The 23,380-nt window shown below is 35.5% G+C and overlaps 1 protein-coding gene across 2 annotated transcripts in view; it reads left to right on the plus strand.

Annotated features, from left to right (window-relative positions):
• Positions 1-11,683: 11,683 nt before the first annotated feature.
• The window catches only part of LOC113229928 (homeobox protein araucan-like), a 49,141-nt gene continuing 37,444 nt past the window's right edge, over positions 11,684-23,380 (plus strand). For both annotated transcript variants that reach the window (XM_026463724.1, XM_026463652.1), the window contains exon 1: positions 11,684-11,961. In XM_026463724.1, coding sequence (XP_026319509.1) covers positions 11,902-11,961 — 60 coding nt within the window. In that variant the 5' untranslated portion in view covers positions 11,684-11,901. The remainder of the gene's footprint in view (positions 11,962-23,380) is intronic.

Consider the following 23,380-nt stretch of genomic DNA (forward strand, 5'->3'; position numbering starts at 1 on the left):
TTATTAGACGTCGTTAATTTTTAAATAAACAATAAACATTTTTTTCTGATATAATCGCGCATATTGGTTCATACAAACCAACGCTTCGCGCCCTTTACAGTTCCCACCTGTAAGAAGACTCATGCTCATGGCTGTCTGCCGTCAGCCTGTTTGAAAAAACAAATATACGCGATTTACATCCAAAAATAACAGTTTCATTGGCTATGAATATGACAAGTCTTCAGTCTTCCTCCCAAAGATAACTAGTTGTAAAAACAAAAGAACTTGAAGGGATAACTTTATAAAGACATGGAATTAATGACATTTTGGGTACACGACACCGAGGTCTATTATCAAAAATATTGGTTGTGTAGGACGGACCACGCACTGGGAAGACACAATAAACGCTCGCAACGCAATTCAGCCAGTGCCTATTCTACAGGCGAATTCAATTAACTGTACAAGGCACGAGAGTAATAAATTCTCTAAACAATCAGAATTCGAGCCCTGGTAATATGTCCGTCCGCTTGCATACGCATTGCGGCCGTGGCTCTGTTTAATCAACGAATAAACACGCTGTCCCTACGACCGTCCCTTGTGGGACACGTGTACCTATGTGTGCGAACCTTTTTTTTTGCCAGCATAAAAGGTTTATGTACTCCTTGTTTTAGGGAAAGATTACTTTTTGGCTTCCATTTTGAGGGATAAAGTTAATTTATACGAATAATTGCGTCATGTCGATCCACGTGAAAAGAGAAAACACATTTCTGTTCTACACGTACACGCTAATAACTACGTAAGAACTGGGACTTGATAAAATGTAAGCATTGTATGGGTGTTATTAAAGTTTTTTTTGTTATATATTTGAAATAAATACATACATGAAAAAAAATTACAAACATATTTTATTTGTACTTATATTTACTAGGCATAAACCTTGAAAATGTTTTGTTAAATAATTTTTTACAAACACTGCCTGTTTAAAGTTTCAATCAACAATTTTATACGAATAATGCGTTTTTAAAAACCAAGAAGTAAATAGCTACAGCTAGTATATTTCATTTTGTTCTTCAAGTTTCTGGCACCCCAAAAGAAACCGTAATAAAAATCACGCGACCCCAGTCGTATGGCGCAATGAAATAGAATAAGGAAACAGCTCTCTAAGTTTTAGAATGGACGTGAAAAAACGAAACGACCACTGTAACATCTCTTAAACGCTCCGCTCGGTAATATATTATTGTCCTCTTGAACCCTTTATCTATCGCCGTGTACCTACCTAACATCAAATTGTAACAAAAGGATTATTCACGTAAGAGGATTAAACCGGTCACCTAATTTATATCCGTGACTTGAGGCTAGCCCCAAAGCGAGTTTCCTTGTTTTTCTCTTCAAATTAATTCTTTTTAAAGTGCTTTTTATGGAAATTTGTTTGGTAAACGATGTTTACACGTTGACGGCGTTGTAGCGTAGTGCATAGCGGGCCATTGTCTGGCGGATGGCGGCTGGCGTGACCTGCCGCAACCTCACCACTTATTCATTATTTCACGGCCTCACCAAGAGACGCGGAAAAATCTCCTTACCTGCTAATTCCGCCCTAATTAACCTTTAGGTATTCGACTTGGGCCCGAGATAGTACGGCTGCGACAAGCGTATCGCTCCACCGATTCCGTTATCTGATGCATCGTAAAAATTAATTACGTACACATGTTCATAAATATCTAAACTGTTAGCATTTACGGCTAACGTTCGCGTTGGCGGTTCACGCGAGCGCTCACGCACCTATAGTTGCACCCGCGTAATTAGTAAGCCGAGCAAAAACCAAACATGTCAACCACTACTTTATTTAGTGCACGTTTTTATATAACTTCCTGGCTTGAGATGGAGACGCCTGGGCGCTCTCGTAAATTCCAAAAATGCAAAATTGGCTCAAATTGCTTGTTATTAACGATGACAGATGTCTTGGCGCCAGCCCCTATATCGCACCTTTTTAAAGGGCAACCTTCTATGTTGAGCATAAAGTTTCCTTTCCTATGACAGCGATCTAAATCTGTAGAGACGACTGATCGGATGTGTTGATACTAAAGCTATAGATATGCAATTAGTGACACAAAGCTTTTTTGTTCTTACCAACTTCAACAACGAAACTGAGATGTGTAGGTAGAGATATTTCATAATAGCGAGCTGGACGACGCGTTTACAACTGTGGACATTGTGGTCGCTTTTAATGCGCCCTTATAAAACGCGAGTTAATCACTTTCGTGATGGTTGCTTTCGTTAAATTACCAACCTTAATTATATGTGATTCTGTAAATATTTCTGTATATTTTGTATTATAAGTTAGGCCACTTAAAATTGTACAAGTAGGTTAATAGTACAATACAATAAATCCAATGAACTGTCATAATTTTGTCACGCTTCATTACGCCTTACTTGCAATTGTACCAAAGAGTTTTTTACCGAGCTTTGTTAACTATGAACTACACGAGAGACTACATTAAATTGATGAGAAAAAAGATAAACCTTTTCCATCTTGCTGAACGTTACACCGGCAACCACTTAATGTTACTTATTTAGAATACTTCCACGGATTTCATTTGTGCAAGGTTTCTGATATTAAACTTCATAATTTTCAGGACAGGCAAAGATTTTCGTAATCCTGAAACTTTAATTCTATTGTATAATTATTTATTGGAAAATATATTAATTGTTGGAATATTTGTTGGAAAATACATTTATTTGTGTGCCGCGAAACAATGAAAGAGCAAGTCGTAAAAACGATCTTTTTGTGGTTAAGTAAAACATGTTACGGTAGCAACATTTTCATAAAAGGACTTGTTCCTTATAGTATAGTATACATAAATTGACATATTTGATTCTTCTTTGCAGAAGTTTAAAAGTCACATCAGCAAATCAGATTTTAAAATAGTTTCGTATGTTCATCATTAATTGTTCAATCTATCTTTAAGTTCATTATATGTATTTTTTTTATTATTAGATACATACTTAATTACAGTATTACCTATAGTGTAGCTATATAGGGGTTGTGGAATAGTGTAGTAAAAATTTTAATAGAGCATTGCTCGTCTTTACGTAAACCTTCTACTTGTTCACTTATAAGTACAGGGAACTATAGGTTTAGTAATAAGTTAAATGTATTTTTATATTATAATTTGTATAAGACTGTTTGTTCCTCTATAAATAGAAAATAATAATAATAATAATTGTCACGTTCGTTCTATTCTAGAATATGCATCTACTATTTGTACAATATTTATATTTCTGGCATTGACCGCATTCAGAATAAATTTAAAAAGTTATTAAGTTATCCATCCGTTGTTTCATAGTCATAAGATAGTGACATTGGAAAAACGACGCCCTGCGAAAGATCAAATCTTTCTGTATAATATTTTGAGAAATAAGATTGATTCTATTTTTTAGTCACTATAGTCCTAAATCTAATTCTCGTTTGAAAAGTGTCTTCTTGTAAAACTAAATATTTAAGTAACGCTTTCTTGTTTAAAGCTTGTACCTAATGCGTACAATAAGAATAATTTAGATGTAGGTATATTTTTCCAAAACTTGTAAAGTCCATATATGAACAAACATTTTTGTTAGGTATTTGTATTTAGTTCATTTCTTTTCATGTTTGTTTTTTATTATTTTCTTTGTGTTTAAAAAAATAAGAAGTGTTTTTTCGTTTCTTTTTAAGTTATTTTTATTGGTGGAAACTGCTTGTTTTAGTGATAAGTTTTTTGTACTATAATCTTCTATACAAATTGTAAACTGTTTGTTACCCAAATAATAAAATAATAATAAAAAAATGGTAATAAAAGCAATGGTAAGATCAGGCCAAAAACTAGCACATTTATGCATTTCGTTAATAGAGTATATTTGTTTTAATGGAGGTCAAATTAGAAACCGGCATACTGCATTTCTGCGCGTTTCATTGGAAAGTGTAAACTGTCCAGGCAAATACTTCAGGTCTCATTAAAAGCAGAGCCGGCTTTACCTCTGGTGCAGGTTGTGCGACACACACGTTGCTGGCTCTTACGGGGACTTGGATATTTCTTTATATCGTTTAACAAATCAAACAATCGAATAAATATTCTTTAGTGCACATAAAACAATGACAATGACAACGTAGACAGTAGCGTATCAAAAAATAAGCTAATGTAATATATAAAGGCGGCCATATCGCTACGTGTTAATTTCTTCCAGATAACTTTAAGCTGGAAATTTAAGACTATTTATGATAAACGAAGAGATAATTATATTTTTGAAGTAGAAAGTATTATTAAGGACCAAATTTGCAAGTTCAAAATTATAACAAAAGAAACATACTTAGTATTGGTATTGGTATTGGTGCAACGGGCTAGTAATTAATTAATTAATTACTTAGTAATTTCTAATTTGTTATTCGTATATCATCACCGGGGATCAACAAGAGTCGTGGACAGGCCCGGATATAAGATTTGGCGCAAGACTCATCTTTTTTTTGCGCTCCCCCAGATATTACACGCCTCTAGCCCGAGGCCTATTGAGTCTAGCTGTAAATCCAGCCCTGGAGTTGAATTCAAATCTTAACTGACAAGTTTGACGTGCGTTTGATCAAAATACCTTACCTCTATTTTTTTTAAAGGAGGAGGTTCTCTATTCGACTGTTTTTTTTTTGTGTATATATATGTTACGCGATTTGTGAACGTATTTTCATGATTATTTTTTGTGAGAGTACCTCAGTATTTGTCCCATTTAAATTAATACCTCTACGGGTAGTAAATTAGACTGCCACACAGAGGTCACAGGTTCGATTCCCGGGCCGGAAGAAATATTTTTATGGCCTACATTTATTTCTCTCGCGAGTTTGGGTGTAATTTGTGGTTGTCTATGTGCGTGTCCATGGCACCCGCGTAACAGTGTGTGCATTATTATTATTATTAATTAGTGAATAAATCAGATTTATTGGATTTCGACCACTTTCCGTTAACCGTTTTCAATAAAACTTGGTAAATAGATGTAATTCCACAAACTTTTTAAGTTGTTTTTTTTTATAAAAAAGGTATAATCGTTGCTTTCATTCTCTTTAGCATATTGGTGTAACTATCATAAATTGAATATGTTGGTACTATGTGCAAAAAGTCTGTAAAGTGAATAATACCTATAGCTACCAGTAAAGCACCTACATTGGACCTCAGAACAGCAATGAAGAGATTTATTATCTAACGCGTTCATTAAAATCTTAATCAACAGTAAACTTAATCCGTGTAATAAGAAAGTGCAAAAGTTCAATTTTAATGGCAGAAATAAAATTTTATACTCAAATAAAGAGTTTATCGGTGGTTACCGGTTTCCATTAGGACAACCCCACCAAATGTTTTCCGGATGGTTGTCATAGTAGAAATATTTTCAATAATTATTATTTTTATTTATTTAGAGCATTGGTTATAAAGCTTTAGTAAATTTAAAAAAATGGTTATACATTTTGGGAATGATACCTACTTAATGAACTTTGTCATCGTTTGTTAAACTCCGCCTTCATACTTACTTATTGCTAAACTTGTAAAACAAGATTGTTGTCATTAGAAATAATTCCACATAATACCGTGTTATAGCCTTCTTATCTATTGTAATTAATTAGGTATTCATTAATTGCTCGCACTATAGGTCTGTTTGCAGAGGAATTATAAATAATTTTTTAAATTATTTTATAATTAATTATAAGTTAAAAAAAAAAACCGTCCTCGTAAGCTTCCTTATCGGCATTTTTTATTGAAATTACACCTTTCCCTAGTTTTATTGAAATCGGTTAAAGGAAAGTGCGCGAAACCAGATTCATCCTTTAGTTTGCCACTCTCAAAGGTGGAATATTTTATTCAAATTTAAATGGAACCAATACCAACATCTGAAATCCGAATCATCAAGATCGGTTTACAAAAATCCGGAGTAATCGCGTAACATACATTAAAAAAATACAATCGAAATGAGAACCTCCTCCTTTTTTAAAGTCGGTTAATAATAAATGTTAGACAACATCACATACGTTGCTCTGATCTCAACGTAAGTAACTAAAGCTCTTGTGTTATGGAAAATGAAGACACCGACGGTACCACAAACATCCAGACCCGTGACTATATAGAAAAGATAGTTCCTTAGTTGACCCGGCCGGGGATCGAACCCGGGATCTTAGAGATGGCGATACAATGAAAACCGGTATGCTAGCCACTCGACCACAGCGGTCGTCAAAATACGTAAATAACTTCTGTTTCAAGTATGCCTTTATGAAGCCACAAATAAATAAATATAAGAAATTAAATTAAGAAAGTCAAAACGTAATATAGGTACTTAAACTAAAAATTAGTTATTGTAAAAAGGGTAATAACAAAAACTGCCATTTTTTTCTTTTTAGGGATGAATTCAGGCGTCTTTTCGTGAATTATGAAAAGCGCATATTTCTTTTTATTTTTATTTTTATGGTACAGGCAAGCAATCATACTGTCTACTGTTTTATGACACCACGAACAGGTCGTGCCCATTGTAGTAAGCGACACGCCTGTTCAAAGCAGTTCAGTTCCAGCGCCACTCTGAGATTTAAACTTCAAAGATCTGAGGGGCACTGCCATTGTGCGCTTCACCCTGAAACACAAGTCGATAAATCCCATATCTTTGTAGTTTTACCAGTACGTTTAGGGTTTAAAACCGGAACGTAGTAACGCTCATACTATTGCTTGGCGGCAGAATTGGATAAGTTGGCAGTACTTCACTGGACGAACTCTTTCACAAGGAACTTTACTGTTACTAAATGGTGCTTAACATAAAGTAATAATTGGTGCCTAATTGATACTAAGGAAGAATACACAATGTCACAATACGTCGCCAATATTGTCGCCCATATGATCATAAATCTACTGTGCCACCTCTTTTTTCAAGCTTCAATCCATAACACAGCAGTCTTGATTTGGGGTATATGTATGGCAGTAGTACTTTTCTACCCAACCGTATTCCTACAAAGAACTAGTAAATTATATTTTTGATGAAAAACGCTTGAATAACGTATTTCATAACTAAAGATTATAGACATCAAGAAGAAATCGGAAACCCAAAGTCAATGTATTAAAAATAATATAAAAAGGATGATACTTTCGCGAACAAACCAAGTTTATATTTTGCTAACAATTGATAAGAAGCTGATGTAAAAATGATTTCTTTGTAAGAAATGAAAGTGTACCAACGATTACACTTCTTTGACGTCGATTTCTTGGTCCCAAATCTAAGTATGTTGACATTGAGGTGTAGTTAAAGGTGAGTTCTTGATTTACGCTTAAATAAAAAATGCACAACAGTGATTTTCTACTATAAATCTCAAAACAAACACACAAATGGATTAAGTTTTATAGATAACTAACCTTATGAGGCATACGTTGCAATGACATGGAAAGAAATAACTAATTTGTATTTATTTACTTGTATTTATTTACAAAAATATCGTTAAATCAATTATGAAGATTTTCAAGTAACATTAATAAATATATTTAGTAATTGTAAAGCTAGCTCCTTATGAACGAGTTCGTCTAGGGAAATACTGTCAATTTACCTATTTCTGCCGCCAAGCAGTAATGTGAGCACTATCTACTGCGTTCCGGTTTTGAAAGGTAAGGGTGCTGGTGAAATTACAGGCACATGGGACATGTCAACTTGTCTCAAGGTGACGGGCGCTGTGCAATGCCCCTCAGATCTTCGTGATTTAAAGCTATGAGTGGCACTGCAACTGTTATGGACAGGCGTGTCGCTTACTTAGTATTATAAACAAGTCTTTTAGTTCTGCCAAGAATTGCCTCAAAGATGTTTTTAGAAGAAAGTCGTGCTTAACAGTGGGATCTAAAACTTTAAAAAACTTTTGTGTGCCTTATCACAACTCACGAAAATGTTGTCGCTACCAGATGAATAATAATAATAATAATAATGCGCAAATTCAGAAAACGATCCTGCTCGATACGGCGCGTATTATACGCCGGCTCTTGAACCTGAGTCCCTAACCCCGGTCGACTGTGCCATTGCATGGAAATACCGCCTCTCCCATTTAAAAATTTAAAATTAATCTTTTAGGCCTTGGAAGAGGCGAAAGTTTAAAATAGATATTATTATTAGATTTTAAAGAAACCATCTATCTACAATTACTATTTTAAATACACGCCGAATAGTCTGAAAGTTCATGCAGATATACGAAAATAAAAAAAATCCCTATCACAACACTGAATTTACTTGAGTGCGGTCCGTAAATATAGTTTGTGTTGAGATTTTGTGATATATAATAATAGAACGCATAAACATTAATTCTTAACCTATAGATAATTTAATATGCAAGCTATAGTTAAATATTTGTGTAAGTAGTTTTCAGGTTAATTTACTTGATTTCGGTGGGATGTTTTATTATTTAAATATTCTAAAATATCATTTAATATTCGAGTGTAGTATCCAGAAATATTATTTAATGTTTCACGACGGAATACTTAAATACCTAATAAAAATTTGCCACCGAAATTAGGTCGAAAAAACTAACCTGAAAATTACTCATTGAAAACGACGACCTCGGTGGCCAAACGGTTGGTACTGTGGGCACTGGATAAAGAAAACCCGGTTTTTTTCCCGGTAGAACGTAGAACCAATTTGGGAAATGAACTTTTCTGAATTAGTTCTGATCTAAGTGTTCTGAGGAGTGCCCCAAAGTGAATTCCGTTACTCTGATACTTACCTATAGTACAGGGAATTCCTTAGATTAAGGACCAGGCAATTTATGTCTGGCATGTTTTAGAAGTTTGACATCCCGCACTGGGCCAGCGTAGCTGACTATGAACTAAAGCCACATCTGAGAGGAGCGCACAGCAGTGGAACGTATAAATGGGTCATTGATGATGATGACGAACTATCGCCGCTTTTAAATTACTAAATGACTTATTAATTCTATATGTGCATGTCTATGTGAGATTATTTTAAAAAACACATTAGGTATATCTAGTTTGGTCTGTATAATAATATACCTTCAATGTTTGTATGCCTAATGGTTGACCGGACACTGTGAAATTGTGTGTGAAAACTGACTTGTGTTTTCATAAATACATGCAATATGAACTGTATAAAAATTTGTATATTGGAAATGAAACTATTTTTCCGGATTTCAATCACGTATGTTTGTTTTTTCAAACAAACCAACGTTTCGGGCCCTTTACAGGTCCCATGGTCACGGTTGACTATGGTGCCTATAAGGGGCCCGAAACGTTGGTTTGTTTGAAAAAACAAATATAGCTATGTGACTTAAATCCGGAACCATAGTTTCATTTCCTATATGTAACAATCGCGAAAACCTAAGAATAAAAAAATTGTACTTATATATGAAACTATTTTTTCGGATCTAAATTGCGTATATTTGATTTTTTTTAAGCAAACCAACGTTTCAGGGCCTTTACAGGTTCTGTGGTCACAGCTGATTAAGTCATCCAAAAAATACAGAAAAAGTTGTTTAATTTCCTATGTAGATATACCTAACAATTGCGAAAATCTAAGAATTCTAAAAGTACGGTTGTGTTGGTACTCTACTACATAACACTAACGTCGTGAATAGATTGTGTTAGTGTATTTATTTAATCGATGTTATTGTGTTGATGTTTATGAGTTCATTTTATTGTTTAGAGCGCTACCTTTTAACTTTGTCAACACACTTTATTTTATTTTTTTTATAATAGAAAGTGAGGGGACGAACTAATCGTGCACCTGGTGGCAAGCGACACGCCTATCCATAACAGTTGCTGTGCTACTTAGAGCTCTTAATCGCAAATGTCTTAGGGGCACTGCCACTGTACCCGTCACCCTGAGACATAAGTTGACAAGTCCTATGTGCCTGTAATTTCACCAGCACCCTTACTCTTCCAAAACGGAACACCGTAATGCTCACATTACTGCTTGGCGGCAATAATTGGCGGTAACGTAACGGTAACAGATACAGGTAAAAGGGTACTTCCCTGGATGAACTCTTTCACAAGTAGCTCAACTACTATTAAATTTGTTATTATGATGAATCTTCTTGTTATAGTACCTCGCGACTACTGGAGGTTGGCGGTTATTATAGCAAATTTGTCCCCGTCCAAGGCCAAGCGAAACAGTTGTTCTGCGTTCGTGACTCCGGTCCACTCCCTTATGTTGCGTAACTGTGACTTTTTACGTCTTGCTACGTCTCTTTTTGGCTTGCCTTCAACCTTCCCCATCATTATAATTATAATCAATAAGTTGAAGGATAGTGTTGAAGCACGTGACCGTGATATGTTGTTTTGCGCTTGTTGATAGTCCGCATCAGCTGGCGTTAGGTGCTTGACTTTCTGCATCCAGCTGCCGCTCGCTGCTCGCTGCCGTATGTACATAACGATTATGGTGAATAGTATAATTAAAAATTTTGAATGCTGCATTTGTAACCCTGTGTAATATACTTACAGTTATTAATTAAATAGAGATAGACAGTACTCGACTATATGAATTTCAAAAAAGTAAGACTGGTATGTATCTCAAACTAGGGAGTTTTGTGTACTATGAGAATCAGACCAACGAAATTCACTTCTAGGTACTACAAACGAGACAGGAGCCTTGAACCCGGTATTCCCTCGTCCAGCGCGTATAGCTCAAATAGTTGGGCCACCTAGATCGTCACCATACTAATTACTATGCACACTTTGTGTAGGTTATTAAAAAGTATTTGCGTAAATGTGTTTAATTAAAATCTGGAGTTTTTAACATTTTAAAGTTTCATATAAATGTACCTATGTGAAACACAGTTGACACTTTGCGATCCCTTATCTATGGTAGAATTGTAGGTAAGTATATCTTATCTGTAGCGTAGATAAATCGGAGGGATGAGCGAGTGTGGCGCCACCTGTCACGCCGACTGGAAACTTCGACGCGCTCTGCTTACAGGCCCTTACCAAAAGCTACTTTCCCAAATGATTAAAACAAGCACCATCTTTCTTTTATAAAACTTAGTCATTTTGGCAAGGAAATTCGCGTAGTTGGTTCCCGCCTGGAACGCATTTGCAAGGCTAATTGCTAATGATAAATCGACGCTTAGTTATCACCACGTAATCAATTACACAAGAAATTACAAAAACTATTGCTTGCAAAAAAATAAAATTTTAGATAAACGTTACACGAGTTCCTTTAGGGTACCTATTTACATTTCGTTACAATAAAAAACGCAATTTCATAAACTCTACAGTCATTGGCCACAGGTGTTAATGTATATTCTTAACTCTACTTGCTTCGTAAATCTGACGAGGAGAAACAGCTTGTCCTCGGCCGAGCCATTTTTTGCCACTAGAGATTTGTTTGCTCGTGGTTCAGCGTTCGCCGACTGTCTCGACGGAAACCCATAAACATGATCAAGTCGGTCGACTCTGCCGCTTTTTTCCAGCGCCCCACCCGAACGTGGGCGGAATTCTTCCACTGGGCGGAGCTATTGAATAGAGGGGATATATTCCACCAACCGCAACGAGTTTTTCGAAGCGAAGTTTCGAAAAGGATAGAAAATGGACTTTTCCATTGGAAGCGAAATTACGACTCCGCCCAGGAGGCGGAGCGAAATTGGCTCTGTCCTCCGGCGGAGGGGCGTCAGGCGTGTGTCGCGCGCCAGTCGGTGTCGAGAGGCGAACGCGTAAAGAAGGTATAGGCCGGTTGCACACGCTCCCGAGATCCGGCATGCGAGGTGCGCGCGCTCCGGCCCGCTGACGCGCGCGCAGGGATGGCAGCGCGTTGCGCAGCCGCAGCGCATACACCTACAAACATCTGTGATACATTAACTTAATTTCGTACTAGCCGTAGTAATTGTAGGAAACCAATACGTCCGTGCTTATAGACTTCTAGAGACAGTGTTTGTGTGAAGCCGCCCATATGATCGTCCCCATGGCAGCATACGCACAATTTGGCTACTCATATCCGCCCGCCTCGCAGGTTAGTACCTAATAGTGGTTAGATTATGCTTACATTTGGCACTCAGCCACACAAGTGTTATTAAACATAATTTCAAGTTAACGTGTTAATTTCCTGTGAAGTAAAACGCAATGTACTTACCTAAGTAAACAGAAAACAGAACGACAAACGACACACGGTTACTTTATAGAATTATAGATTGACAACAATTGTCTGTCTACAAACTTTCCGTTCAAACTGCACCTTATTATTTCAAATTCTGGTCCAAAGTTCATTTAAATAACACGTTAGTTAGTATGCGTATCATTTTACCTACATTTGAAAAGAATATAATAATTCTTGTAAGATTATTCTCTTGTAAATAATTTTACAAAGCATTTGAACACTTTCAGAAAAGAGAAACAGGATAAAAAATAATTCGAAGAAGTTTCCAATTTTAATACAATATTAAAAAGCCAAAATCACAATTATTTAATACAGTTCACCGATATTTTTCAGAAATTGATCCTATTGATCCTCCAAGTGTCATTGTTACAATGTAACATTTGTCAAAGTGAATGCGAATAATAGAACAAGATATTCAGTGTTATTTTTAAACGAACTTTGTTGTAAAATATGCGTGAACATATTAAATTACGAGAATGTAATGTTAAAAGGTTTTTTCTCCAATTATATGAAGCAGGTAGCCGTTTTCTCGTTATCTCATGACATTGCGATCACCTGTTGACACTAATCCGTCGGCGGATGGCGGCTCCACCCGCGACCAGTTTATACATGACTTAAGTAGGTGCGAACGCACCTGAGGACAGAAAGGATATTTTTATGAGATATTTAATAAGTGCTACAATGTGCGTGTTATTTAGTAATTATAAAAAACAAAGATCTGTGGAATCACATTTATTTGCAAAGTTTTATTCAAATCGGATACGGAAATTGAGTGAAATCCAATTAGCCGGATTCATCCCCTAATTGGCCACCTTTGGAGGAGAATATTTTCTTCAATTTCCAATGAAATCAACACTCATGTACCCAGTTTCCAACGAAAAATAGAATAGTCGAAATCGGTTCACAAATGACGGAATAATCGCTTAACTTAGGTACCTACACACAAAGAAAAAGAAAAAATACAATCGAATTAAGAATTTCATCTTTAAAAATTAGTCATTTTCTTGAATATACAAAAATGATAAGTACATGACAAGTTTGTGAGGGATTTTTAGAAGTTCTATATCTTAGAACTCGGGTTTGTTTTATTAAGCGAAATACATACTGTAGAATAACCAAAAATTCAAATATGATTGGATATATAATGTATATTATACTCCTAATAGTGTACATTATACATATAAATAAGTAAATATTAATAATAACATTTATACATTTTAGTTAAAACACAATGAAGGCAAACAATGCACTATATTAAAATATTAGTTGGTGAGTGACGGCACTTCGTGTGCGTAGAATTGCCTACTGTAGTTCTCCATACAAACTCTCACCCCCTATTTCATCCTCAAAGTTTTATTTTTAAAACCACCAAAATTTAACAAATTTCGTTCAGGTTTAGGCGTTAACGCAACAGACAGAGTTACTTTCACATTTATAATATTAGTTTGGATTAAATCTATGGTTGTACCTAGGTACATGCTACTTAATTATAAAGTATTTAAATTAAACCGACTCCCCTAACACTCCCAAATCCCCAACTGAGTGTATATAACCTTGTATTCTGGTGTTCAGTATTCCTCCACTGGCTATCACTAGATACATACAACCAAGAGTACTTATCAAACACAATATTTACTGTGGTGTTAAGTACGTATAAAAAAGTAATAATATAAAAAAAATCAAATTAGAAAAAAAAAATATGTTTACACACTAACTTGTAAAATTATTATAAACTTAAAATGAGATTCTTATTAGTTTATTGAATCAAATACCGTATTGTTTATATTAAATAGCATTTTTAAATAAGTATACAATGTAACTATTTATGAATGAAGGTTTTTTTTCATGACAGTTCATCCGATCGTTGCAACCCGCTATTGAATTGAAACCTGGTACAACTGTACACTCTTTTTTTAAGTTCAGAAGTTAAAGCGTTTCACGGAATTAATATAATAACTGAAATCTGTTTATACTTACTAAAAGTTATTTTACTACAAATTATGTCCTTCCTGAGCAATTAATCTTGCGTACTTGTAAATGTACATGATTTTAATAGACTTAGGGATACTAAAACCAATAGGGATCTTATGTTACTTCTTAAAATATTTGAAAAATAGACAAATACGCATTCACACGTGATATTAACATGTCAATAACATACTTTTGACGTTTCATTCTCTCTATTCTATATCTTTACACCTTTGTTTTATAAGTATATTGAACCCATTTGATATTAAGAAAATTCCTTTTAAATAATGACGTCGATGCCCTTACAAAAAATAGTTGATTTAATAGTAAAGATCTTCATGTAAAATTAAATATTTTTAGTAGCAGTAGAGCTCCGTGTAGTACTGCCACCTTACCTATTTCTGCTGCCAAGCAGTAATGTAAATATTACTGCCTTCCGGTTTGGAAGGGTAAGGGGCTGGTGATATTGCCTGTAACATGTCAACTTATGTCTCAGGGTGACGGGCACAGTGGCAGTGCCTCTCGGATCTTTGTGATTTAAAGCACAAAGTGGCACTGTGACTGTTATGGATAGGCCTGTCGCTTACCACCAGACACACGACTGGTTCGTCCCGTCACTTTGGTATCATAAAAAAATATATGGGTTCGATGTAAAGCGACCTACCTAATAATAAGATAAAGTTAAAAGTTGAGGTCTCATTTATCTTAAAAATATCTACTTTTGCTTTATTGCAGTGATTTAAGTAATTGACTTTTTAAGTTACTTCGCAAGGTAGTGCTGGAAAATAAAGTTTAGAGTACTTACCGTTGATAGAGTTTCGTGTAAACGTCTCTATACTGCAAGAACTCGGCGTCGAACAATCTCTATCCGTTTTGGTACAAACTTGCATCCTGAAATCCTTCGATCACGTAATATTTTCTCTAATAACATCTTGCTGTAAATACGTGGTAGAAGGCACTAAACTAAACGAATCTAATACAGCCTCCAGTGGGCGGTGCTTAATATGAGTGAACCAGGTAATCCACGTACAGAGAGAGATTGTGTCATACAAATGTACTTTATGATGACCACGACCTATCAAATTCACTACAAATAAGAAAATGTAGTGTACTTAAACAGGCATCACAGATGAGGATGATTTTGATTATGCCATCATCGCCACGCACGGAATGCGGGTTCTTGATGAGAGATGCTGTTGCCTGTCCTGGTTTTTCTCTCACTATCATAAATTCATTTGTTTGTGGAAGCACTGTCTATATGGAAGTTTCACAGTGCCCGGCCAAACATTAGCCACACAGATATATCGAAGGCTTAATGAGAATTGAGTTGAATTGACTTAACACTAAACTTATCAGAAATTTAGCTGTAGAGCTCCTAGTAAAAGAGTTCGTCCAGGGAAGTACTGCCGCCTTTCCTATTTTTGCTGCCAAGCAGTAATGTCAGCATTACTGTGGGTGTGGGTGCTGGTGAAATTACAGGCACATGGGACTTGTGAACTTATGTGTCAGGGTAACGGGCGCAGTGGCAGTGCCCCTCAGACCTTTGCGATTTAAAGCACCGAGTGGCACTGCAATTGTTATGGACAAGCGGGTAGCTTACCATCAGGCGCACGACTTCTTCGTGCCGTCACTTAATATTATAAATCAAATTTAACTAGGTTTCTACGGCGCTTAGGAAAACTTATTAAGAGGAGAATCGGAGACGGTTGGGCATTGTGGTTAGCACTCGACGGACTGGGTGGTGTGATGCAACAGTATATTGGCCGCTCCATCGTCAAAAGAAGCCTAGATACCGTATAAACCTACCAACATTACAACTTGGCGGCACAAATAGGTAAGGTGACAGTACTTCTTTCCTACGTGGACGAATTTTTTCACAAGGCTAAGCAAAGTTCTACTGTTACAAAAAATATACAGTTCCTTAAATTTAGATTTTAAAAAAGGAGACAACCCTGCGAGCGTTCTTATAAATAAAGCTGTTATAGATATTACTAATCAAATGAGATTCGGTAGATACGCACATCAAATGAATATTGAGGATCGTGTCTTGGTCCCGTTGCATTAAAAAACATACTCCGGCTCAAAAACTATTCATTTCTTACAGAAAAGAGGTCAAATTAAAACGACATATCGATGCGTTATTTTCTCAAGCTCGTATTTTAAAAAGAGTAATTATTCAGCAGGAAATGGCAAAACTTTCTATTTATTTTGAATTTCTTATCAAGGGATTTAATTTTGATAGATTACTTTAAGAATAGGTGGAAAATGAAAAGCCAGTGTGTAAATATGAAGGAAATGTGACGTGAAATCAGTCTGCAAAATTTGTATATACAATACATTTTTTGCATTTCAATAGAAAGTTATTGACACGAGTTTGAAAAAGTAAGGCGACAATATTCTATTGTTTTACAAAACCGTCACAATAGATAAATCAATGAATTCCTTGTATTATAAAGTTATAAGTACGTACGTAAGTACGCAAGCACAAGAACTCTTACTATTTGAATGGGTATCTAACGGCAAAAGCCCGTCGCGAGGTCTGGTGTTTACAGTCCATAGTTGTATTTACTTTAAACGCTTAATATTTCCTATATATCAGCTGATAGGTAATTACCTAAGTATATAATATACATATACATACATATGCATTACACCTACATTAAAGTTATGTTGTTATGTAAATTTTGCCTATTAAGTAAATTATGGCCCTCTCTGCGTATGGGAATAATCATATATTTTTTCTTAATTGTACTTCTTCAAACTTCATGTTGTTGTTAATGAATTATAAAAATTGGAAAGAAATATATTTTTATTTATTGACGTGCATTTTGCTGCGTTTATTGTACCCTTAACACATTAATAGGAAATATGTACCTATTCATTTCGGCTTTAAAGTGTTGTAAAGGGATTCTGTTTTTACAATAATTTTCGGTCACCTACTTCAATGGTAATGAAAATTGATCTCATTTAAGTTAATTTTTTCCAGGGCTGCTAACATGTCAAAATCAAACATACCCTTTCATTAAAAAAAATAACAAACGCATTCGACACTAGCTCATATACATGGAATATTAAATCCTATAAAAATAACAAGATTAGCAATAACGTATTTTATATCTTTTTTTTCTATTTAGGCAAAGATTGCCTGATAAAAAGCGGCTTAGTAAAAGGCGGTCTCTTTATCGTGTATTTATTTTCTATTCGTGTATGATTATGATAATGTAATAATATTGAGTTGATGCAATTTTAAATTTAAGCAGGATACAAATCTCGGCTTCTCTTAGAACTTTTAGGGATTTATTTTATCAACATTAGATATATCGCAAAAGTACTTGATATTATTAACCTTTTATTATGTGCTATAAACATAATAAATAAATGATATATAATTTGTATTCTATGTGATTCGCAACAGAATCCAAAAGTACAGGGTATTGATACCATACAGACTAAAATTTTATTGACATTACATATGTGGTCTTGAATGCGATATGCTTTTGTTAAATAATCTCGGTACTAAAAAATCCGACCTCAAAATGAATGAATGAATGAAATATTCTTTATTGTACATTAAAATTACGATGACAACACAGAACAGTACCTAATGTATGTAAGTATCACAGAGTAAGCCAATGTACAACAGGTGGCCTTATTGCTAAGTAGCCATTTCTTCCAGGCAACCTTTGGATAAAGATCGTTTAATTACATCTAACATAACCTAATACAAAAAACACAGTCGAATGGAGAACCTCCTCTTTTTTTTTAATCGGTTAAAAGATCGAAATAATTTTGCTGATTTTGAATTCACAATTAATTCGGTAGTCATTTTTGTAATAAAATCATCTGCAAAAATCATCTCGTCTCGTCTTTTGCTGATGAAATTACGGGCACATGGGACTTGCCAACTTGCGTTCAGAGTGGCGGGAGAAGTGGCAGTGCCATTCAGATCTTTGTAATTTAAAACTCTGAGTGGCAATGCAACTGTTATGGACAGGCGTGAAGCTTACCACCAGGCGCACGACCTGTTCGTCCCGTCACTTGATATTACAAAAAAAATCACCAGCACTCTTACCCTTCTAAACCGGAACGCACGTTACTGCTTGGCGATTGCGGACACCAGCCCGTTACACCAAGTATCAAGTACCAAGTACTGCTTGGCGCCAGAAATAAGTAAGGTGGCAGTACTTCCCCAGACTAGCTTTATTACAAGGAACTCTATTGCTACCAAAACGATAAACGAGACGATTTTCACAATATCTATTTATGAAAACAAACAATGCTGGTTCTTTTGTGATTATCCCCGACGGAAATCGAAGGGGATTATCTGTTTCAAGCCTTTGTCCGTGTGTATATCATAGCTCCTGAAAGGACGGACTGATGTTTTTTATTCAAAGGCTAATTAATTGGGATGATTCTCTTTTTGATTCAGCTATATTTGATAAATATCTGCAAGACTGTTTAAAGATCACCAACTCTTTTCTCAGTAAGTCAGTAAGTAAATTCTTTGTTTCCTCCACAAATTTGTAACAATTTAAATGATATAATAGTAGCGTATACAGGAAAATTTGTAGAGGCTGGAGCCTAAACTAGGCTACCCTGTGTTTTAGGTCACCAGGCTTCCACATCCAGTTCTGATCAATATTTATGTCTATGGAAAGAATTTATACAATAGGAAATTATAAAATAAGGAGTGAGATGTGCGTGAGAGTGCGAGTTAGTGTAAGAATATTACACAAAGATGAATATTTTTTTTCCGACCGAGTTGTGATTTGGTTATACTACGGACAGCCATGACATTACAATAATATAGTAAATTTAATTTGATGCTGTAACCAGAACAGTCTGCCAACTCTTGAACTACTTATCTACAACAAAACTGTCGTGATAGGGATCATGATTTAATGGCCTTGAGGAGTTGTGAGCTTACGGATGGTCTCTTTATTGACTTTTTGGGAGTACTCTGTTATTGTTAATTCGGTGTTTTTTTTTTATTTATTTTATGGTTCATATTGTTCATATGCATGCTCAGTTGTATAGCGCAAGACTGGTATACTATCGCCGTTAGTTGAAAGGGCGCTTGTGACAAAAACGCAAAACAGTAGGGCTAGCAGGATAAGGCGCGACTTACGCGAGAGCGACATAAAGCGCGAGATCTCTGTGCCAGAATGGCAGTATCTCGAGCATTGCGTCGCTCTCGCGCTAGTTGCGCCATATCGTGCTAGTCCTAGAGAGAAAATAAAGTTTAAGGTGAAATTACAAAATTTATACTTTTCTCTTATGGTAAGTTCTTACCTTATCCACCTAGGAAAAAAACAAAAATAGTGACTGATTAGCCTTTTTTTACTGATCACGGCAGTTACCAATATATTTTTTTAAATGTCACATGCAATCTTTCAACTAACGGCGGCAGTGTAGTTGTAAATAGTGACTACAACAAAATTGTATTTTTTTTCGTGAAACGCACTACTTCTAGGGAACGAAATTATCGCAATTGATGCGAGCCTATTAATTCTCATATTTGTTTGTATATGTATGCGCATAATGTCTTTGTAGCGCCGGCACCCTGTGTACGCTCTACATATACTCCGCACAAGGTACTAAGACAGATATAATAGATGCCCGAAATAGTAGTAATGATACTGGTGTGTTCAGCAACTCCGAAACAAACGAGAGTTGCTTGACAGTAGCCTCAAATTCCATATTTAATTGTTAATACCGTCAATATATGTTGTATAAAATAAATAAATCGTGTTTATTCAATACTATTCAAATTCCGCCTCCTTGAAAACAAAGCGGAAAGAACAATAGGCACTTCACCGTCATTTAACTTGTCTTGATTTTTATTACACACTATTAGTACTCTAGAGTACTAATAGTGTGTAACTACTAGTAGTTCATTATTAAGATAGATCTATTATTAACATTAGTACCAGAGAGTTTAAAAAAAGCGTGACTCCGAGTTGTTCATTAAAGCTGAATATGAATCTCTTTTTGCACTGTCCACTGGGTTGTAGGTATATATTATTAATATATCCCAGTTTCGAAATTCTCCATATCATTGAAAGGTCTAATTTAGTTCTTTTATAAATATCCTTAAGATGTAATAGATAGGTTTCTTGGTCAGAAGTTGCATAAACATTTATCTTTGTTTAATCTCGTTGGATACGTAATCTTGTAATCTATTATATTGCAAGAGCAGACGACGAAATGTGACACTCGAATCGTGCACCCAAAAAAAATACAGATGGCGCCATGAGCAATAAATGAGATCAACCCGATAAGAATCAACAGAAGGTAAAGTTAATTTCTTTTAAAAGCAATAAAAATGAGTACCATTATTTTCTATAATTGTGCTGTTTTACTGCGACGCTAAGAAATATAAGCATACTCAGTTTGCAGCTTTAAATTGTCCTCCGTAGCTGTAAATCCGTTAAATTGTTTTCGAATTAGTTATAAAATTTCTTTCAATTCTATTCAAGTTGGTTTCCGACGACTGCTCGAGTTGCTTGCACACCGGTATTCATAGTGTCGCTATTTCTTAGGTCCTGGTTTCGATCTCCGACTTTGTCAATGTAGTAAAAGTAACATTTCTTTTTTTGTCGGGTCTGAGTGTTTGTGGTATCGTCGTTGTTTCCGATTTCCATATTGCAAGTTCTTTAGTTACTTAATTTTGAATCGGAGCAACGTATGTGATGTCTAATATTTATTTCATTTACCTATTAGTTAATTAATTACACAACACTGAGTAGGATTAAAAACGGTAGTTAAAACATACTAGTAGGAACGTTCCATTACAATTATTGAAAATTACTTCCTTGTCTCTACCCATGTAAAGTTAGCATAACTATTTTATTAAAAAAAACCGACCTCAAAGTTATTGGAAATACGTCTATTTGCCAAGTTTTATTGAAATCAATTACCGGAAAGTGCGCGAAACCAGATTCATCCCCTAGTTTCTCACCCTTAAAAGTGGAATATTTTGTTCAAATTTAAATGAGACCAACACTGAGTACCCTCTTTCCAACAATAAAGAAATCATCACTGGAGTAATCGCGTAACAAACATAAAAAAGACAGTTAATTGAGTTCCTCCTTTTTTTGTTCAAATCGGTTAAAAATCCTTTATATTCTTTGTAAGTTCATAATACCTTACAATAATGTTCAATTAATACGAAACATAATGTACTATTGATATGATATTATTATTAGATTTAGGTCGACTTTACAAGCATAGAGTCATGTATTTCACTTAAAAATCAGTTTATGGACTATAATATTACGATCCCAAAACATTGCAATGATCATAATAGTTCTTATTTCAATAATGTATGTATGGAGTAGATCTATGACTTTATAGGCAAATTATACCGTAATTTGAAGCTCTAAAAAATGCCGTTTCGACTAACTGGTTATGGTATTTGGCAGCGTTTTCAATGGATGTTAATAACTTTCACCATTATTATAATGCATATAACATATTTATTATGCTGAAACAAATGAAGAAAAACTCAAGTTCATTAGTGATGTTTATCGATTGTTTTCAAGAATTTCGTAGCAGTAGAGCTCATTGTGAAAGAGTTCGTGCAGGGAAGTGCTGCCACCTACCTATTTCTACCGCTAAGCAGTAATGTGAGCATTACTGCGTCCCGGTTTTGAAGAGTAAGTGTGCTGGTGAAATTATAGGAACTTGTGAACTTATGTCTCAGTGTGACAGGCTTAGTGGCAGTTTTATCTTTGCGATTTAAAGCTCTGAGTGACATTGCAACTGTTACGGGTAGTGAAATTACAGGCATATGGGACTTATCAAATTATATCCCAAGGTGACAAGCGCAGCAGCAGCGTCCGTCAGATCTTTGCGATTTAAAGTTCTGAAATTGTAGCTTATCACCAGACACACGACTTGTTCGTCCCGCCACTAGATATTATAAAAAAAAATTTAAATAACTCATGAACCTAGCGATCGCATATCCCTACTTACTTACTTATGGTGCTTTCGTGTGACTATATAAAACAAAAACAGCCTAACTGGTTGTTGAATTCCGTTTGCGTCTTTGAACGTATTTCGAAACCACAATCACACCATAATCTCTGTTGTTTGCAACAAAGGCATGAACTTTTTTCATTCGTTGTACACAACTACAAAAGTTGTTTACGCATGCCCGATTGGCGGAACAGTCATTGGTTACACAAAGGTATAGTGCTATCCCACAACAATTTTCCGTCTAATTGAACGAATGCAATTGACCATTGAAGTAGACTCGACGGCATTTAATAGTTAATGGCCTTCTGATATGGGTCCGTTGCTAGAAAATTAAACAAACGTAGGGGAAATTTCCCTTACCTTCCACGGCATTCCTTTTGCAACTGATCCGTCTAATCATATGCACTAACAACTACAGCAGGTACTTACAAACACCTTTTTTACTATCTACGGTTCACTTCAGTGGTACGAAACAATCAAAAGAACGTCATGTACCTACTTTAGATACATTTTAGCGCTACAATAAAAACTTAGTTCGATTGTTACTGTTTGCATGTCCTTCAGCCACGTCCTTTTTTCACGAGCAATTATAAGTGCATGCCTTCCGTTTTAATGTTACTTTTGTTTTCTTTGTTTAAAATGTATTTACAAGGCATTAAGTCGGCAATTCGGAATACAATATAGTTAATCATTAAATGGTTCAACCTATCGTGAAAATCATTTAACTAATAATATGAATGAATAAAATATGCTTTATTACACATAAACATAATATCATGGTCAGTTGCGGGAAAATCATTATCATTAATTCACCCAAATTTTGTGTGAACGCCAACGCGACGCATAAAGTGGACTCATTTATCTGGCAATCCGGTGGGAGGTCACGGCAAAAGTTCACAATAAAAGCCGGGTCCGGTAGCACAGTTTAATTGAGTCCTCCGACCTCATAATCCGAGCCTCCCGCTCCGCCCGCTAAATGTTATTTATAAACCAAACTCCAAATGCCCGCCGGCCGGCGCACCTACGCTGCTGCGTATAAATTTTAGCCTATTGCACCCCATTCTACCCGTCAGCTACTACCGTGTTTCAGCAACGCGTCATTGCTTTTACTGTTTTTCTTCGCGCTCGCTCTAAGCTGGTAATTAATTTGCGGCGATTATTGCTATTGCCTTTACGCTTGTTATTAAACTTGTCGATAATTTAAGATGGAACATGGATCTCAAATTGCCGCGTCGCGCCCGATTGCCTTTTCGAATGCGCTTAGATTGTGTTAGTCGCAAACGATTACTCGACGCGTTTCCATTCGATTTGTGGACGATGTACAGTG

Source organism: Hyposmocoma kahamanoa, unplaced genomic scaffold (genome assembly GCF_003589595.1).
Source record: "Hyposmocoma kahamanoa isolate Upper Pololo Valley unplaced genomic scaffold, ASM358959v1 100021, whole genome shotgun sequence".
NCBI classification, from domain to species: domain Eukaryota; kingdom Metazoa; phylum Arthropoda; class Insecta; order Lepidoptera; family Cosmopterigidae; genus Hyposmocoma; species Hyposmocoma kahamanoa.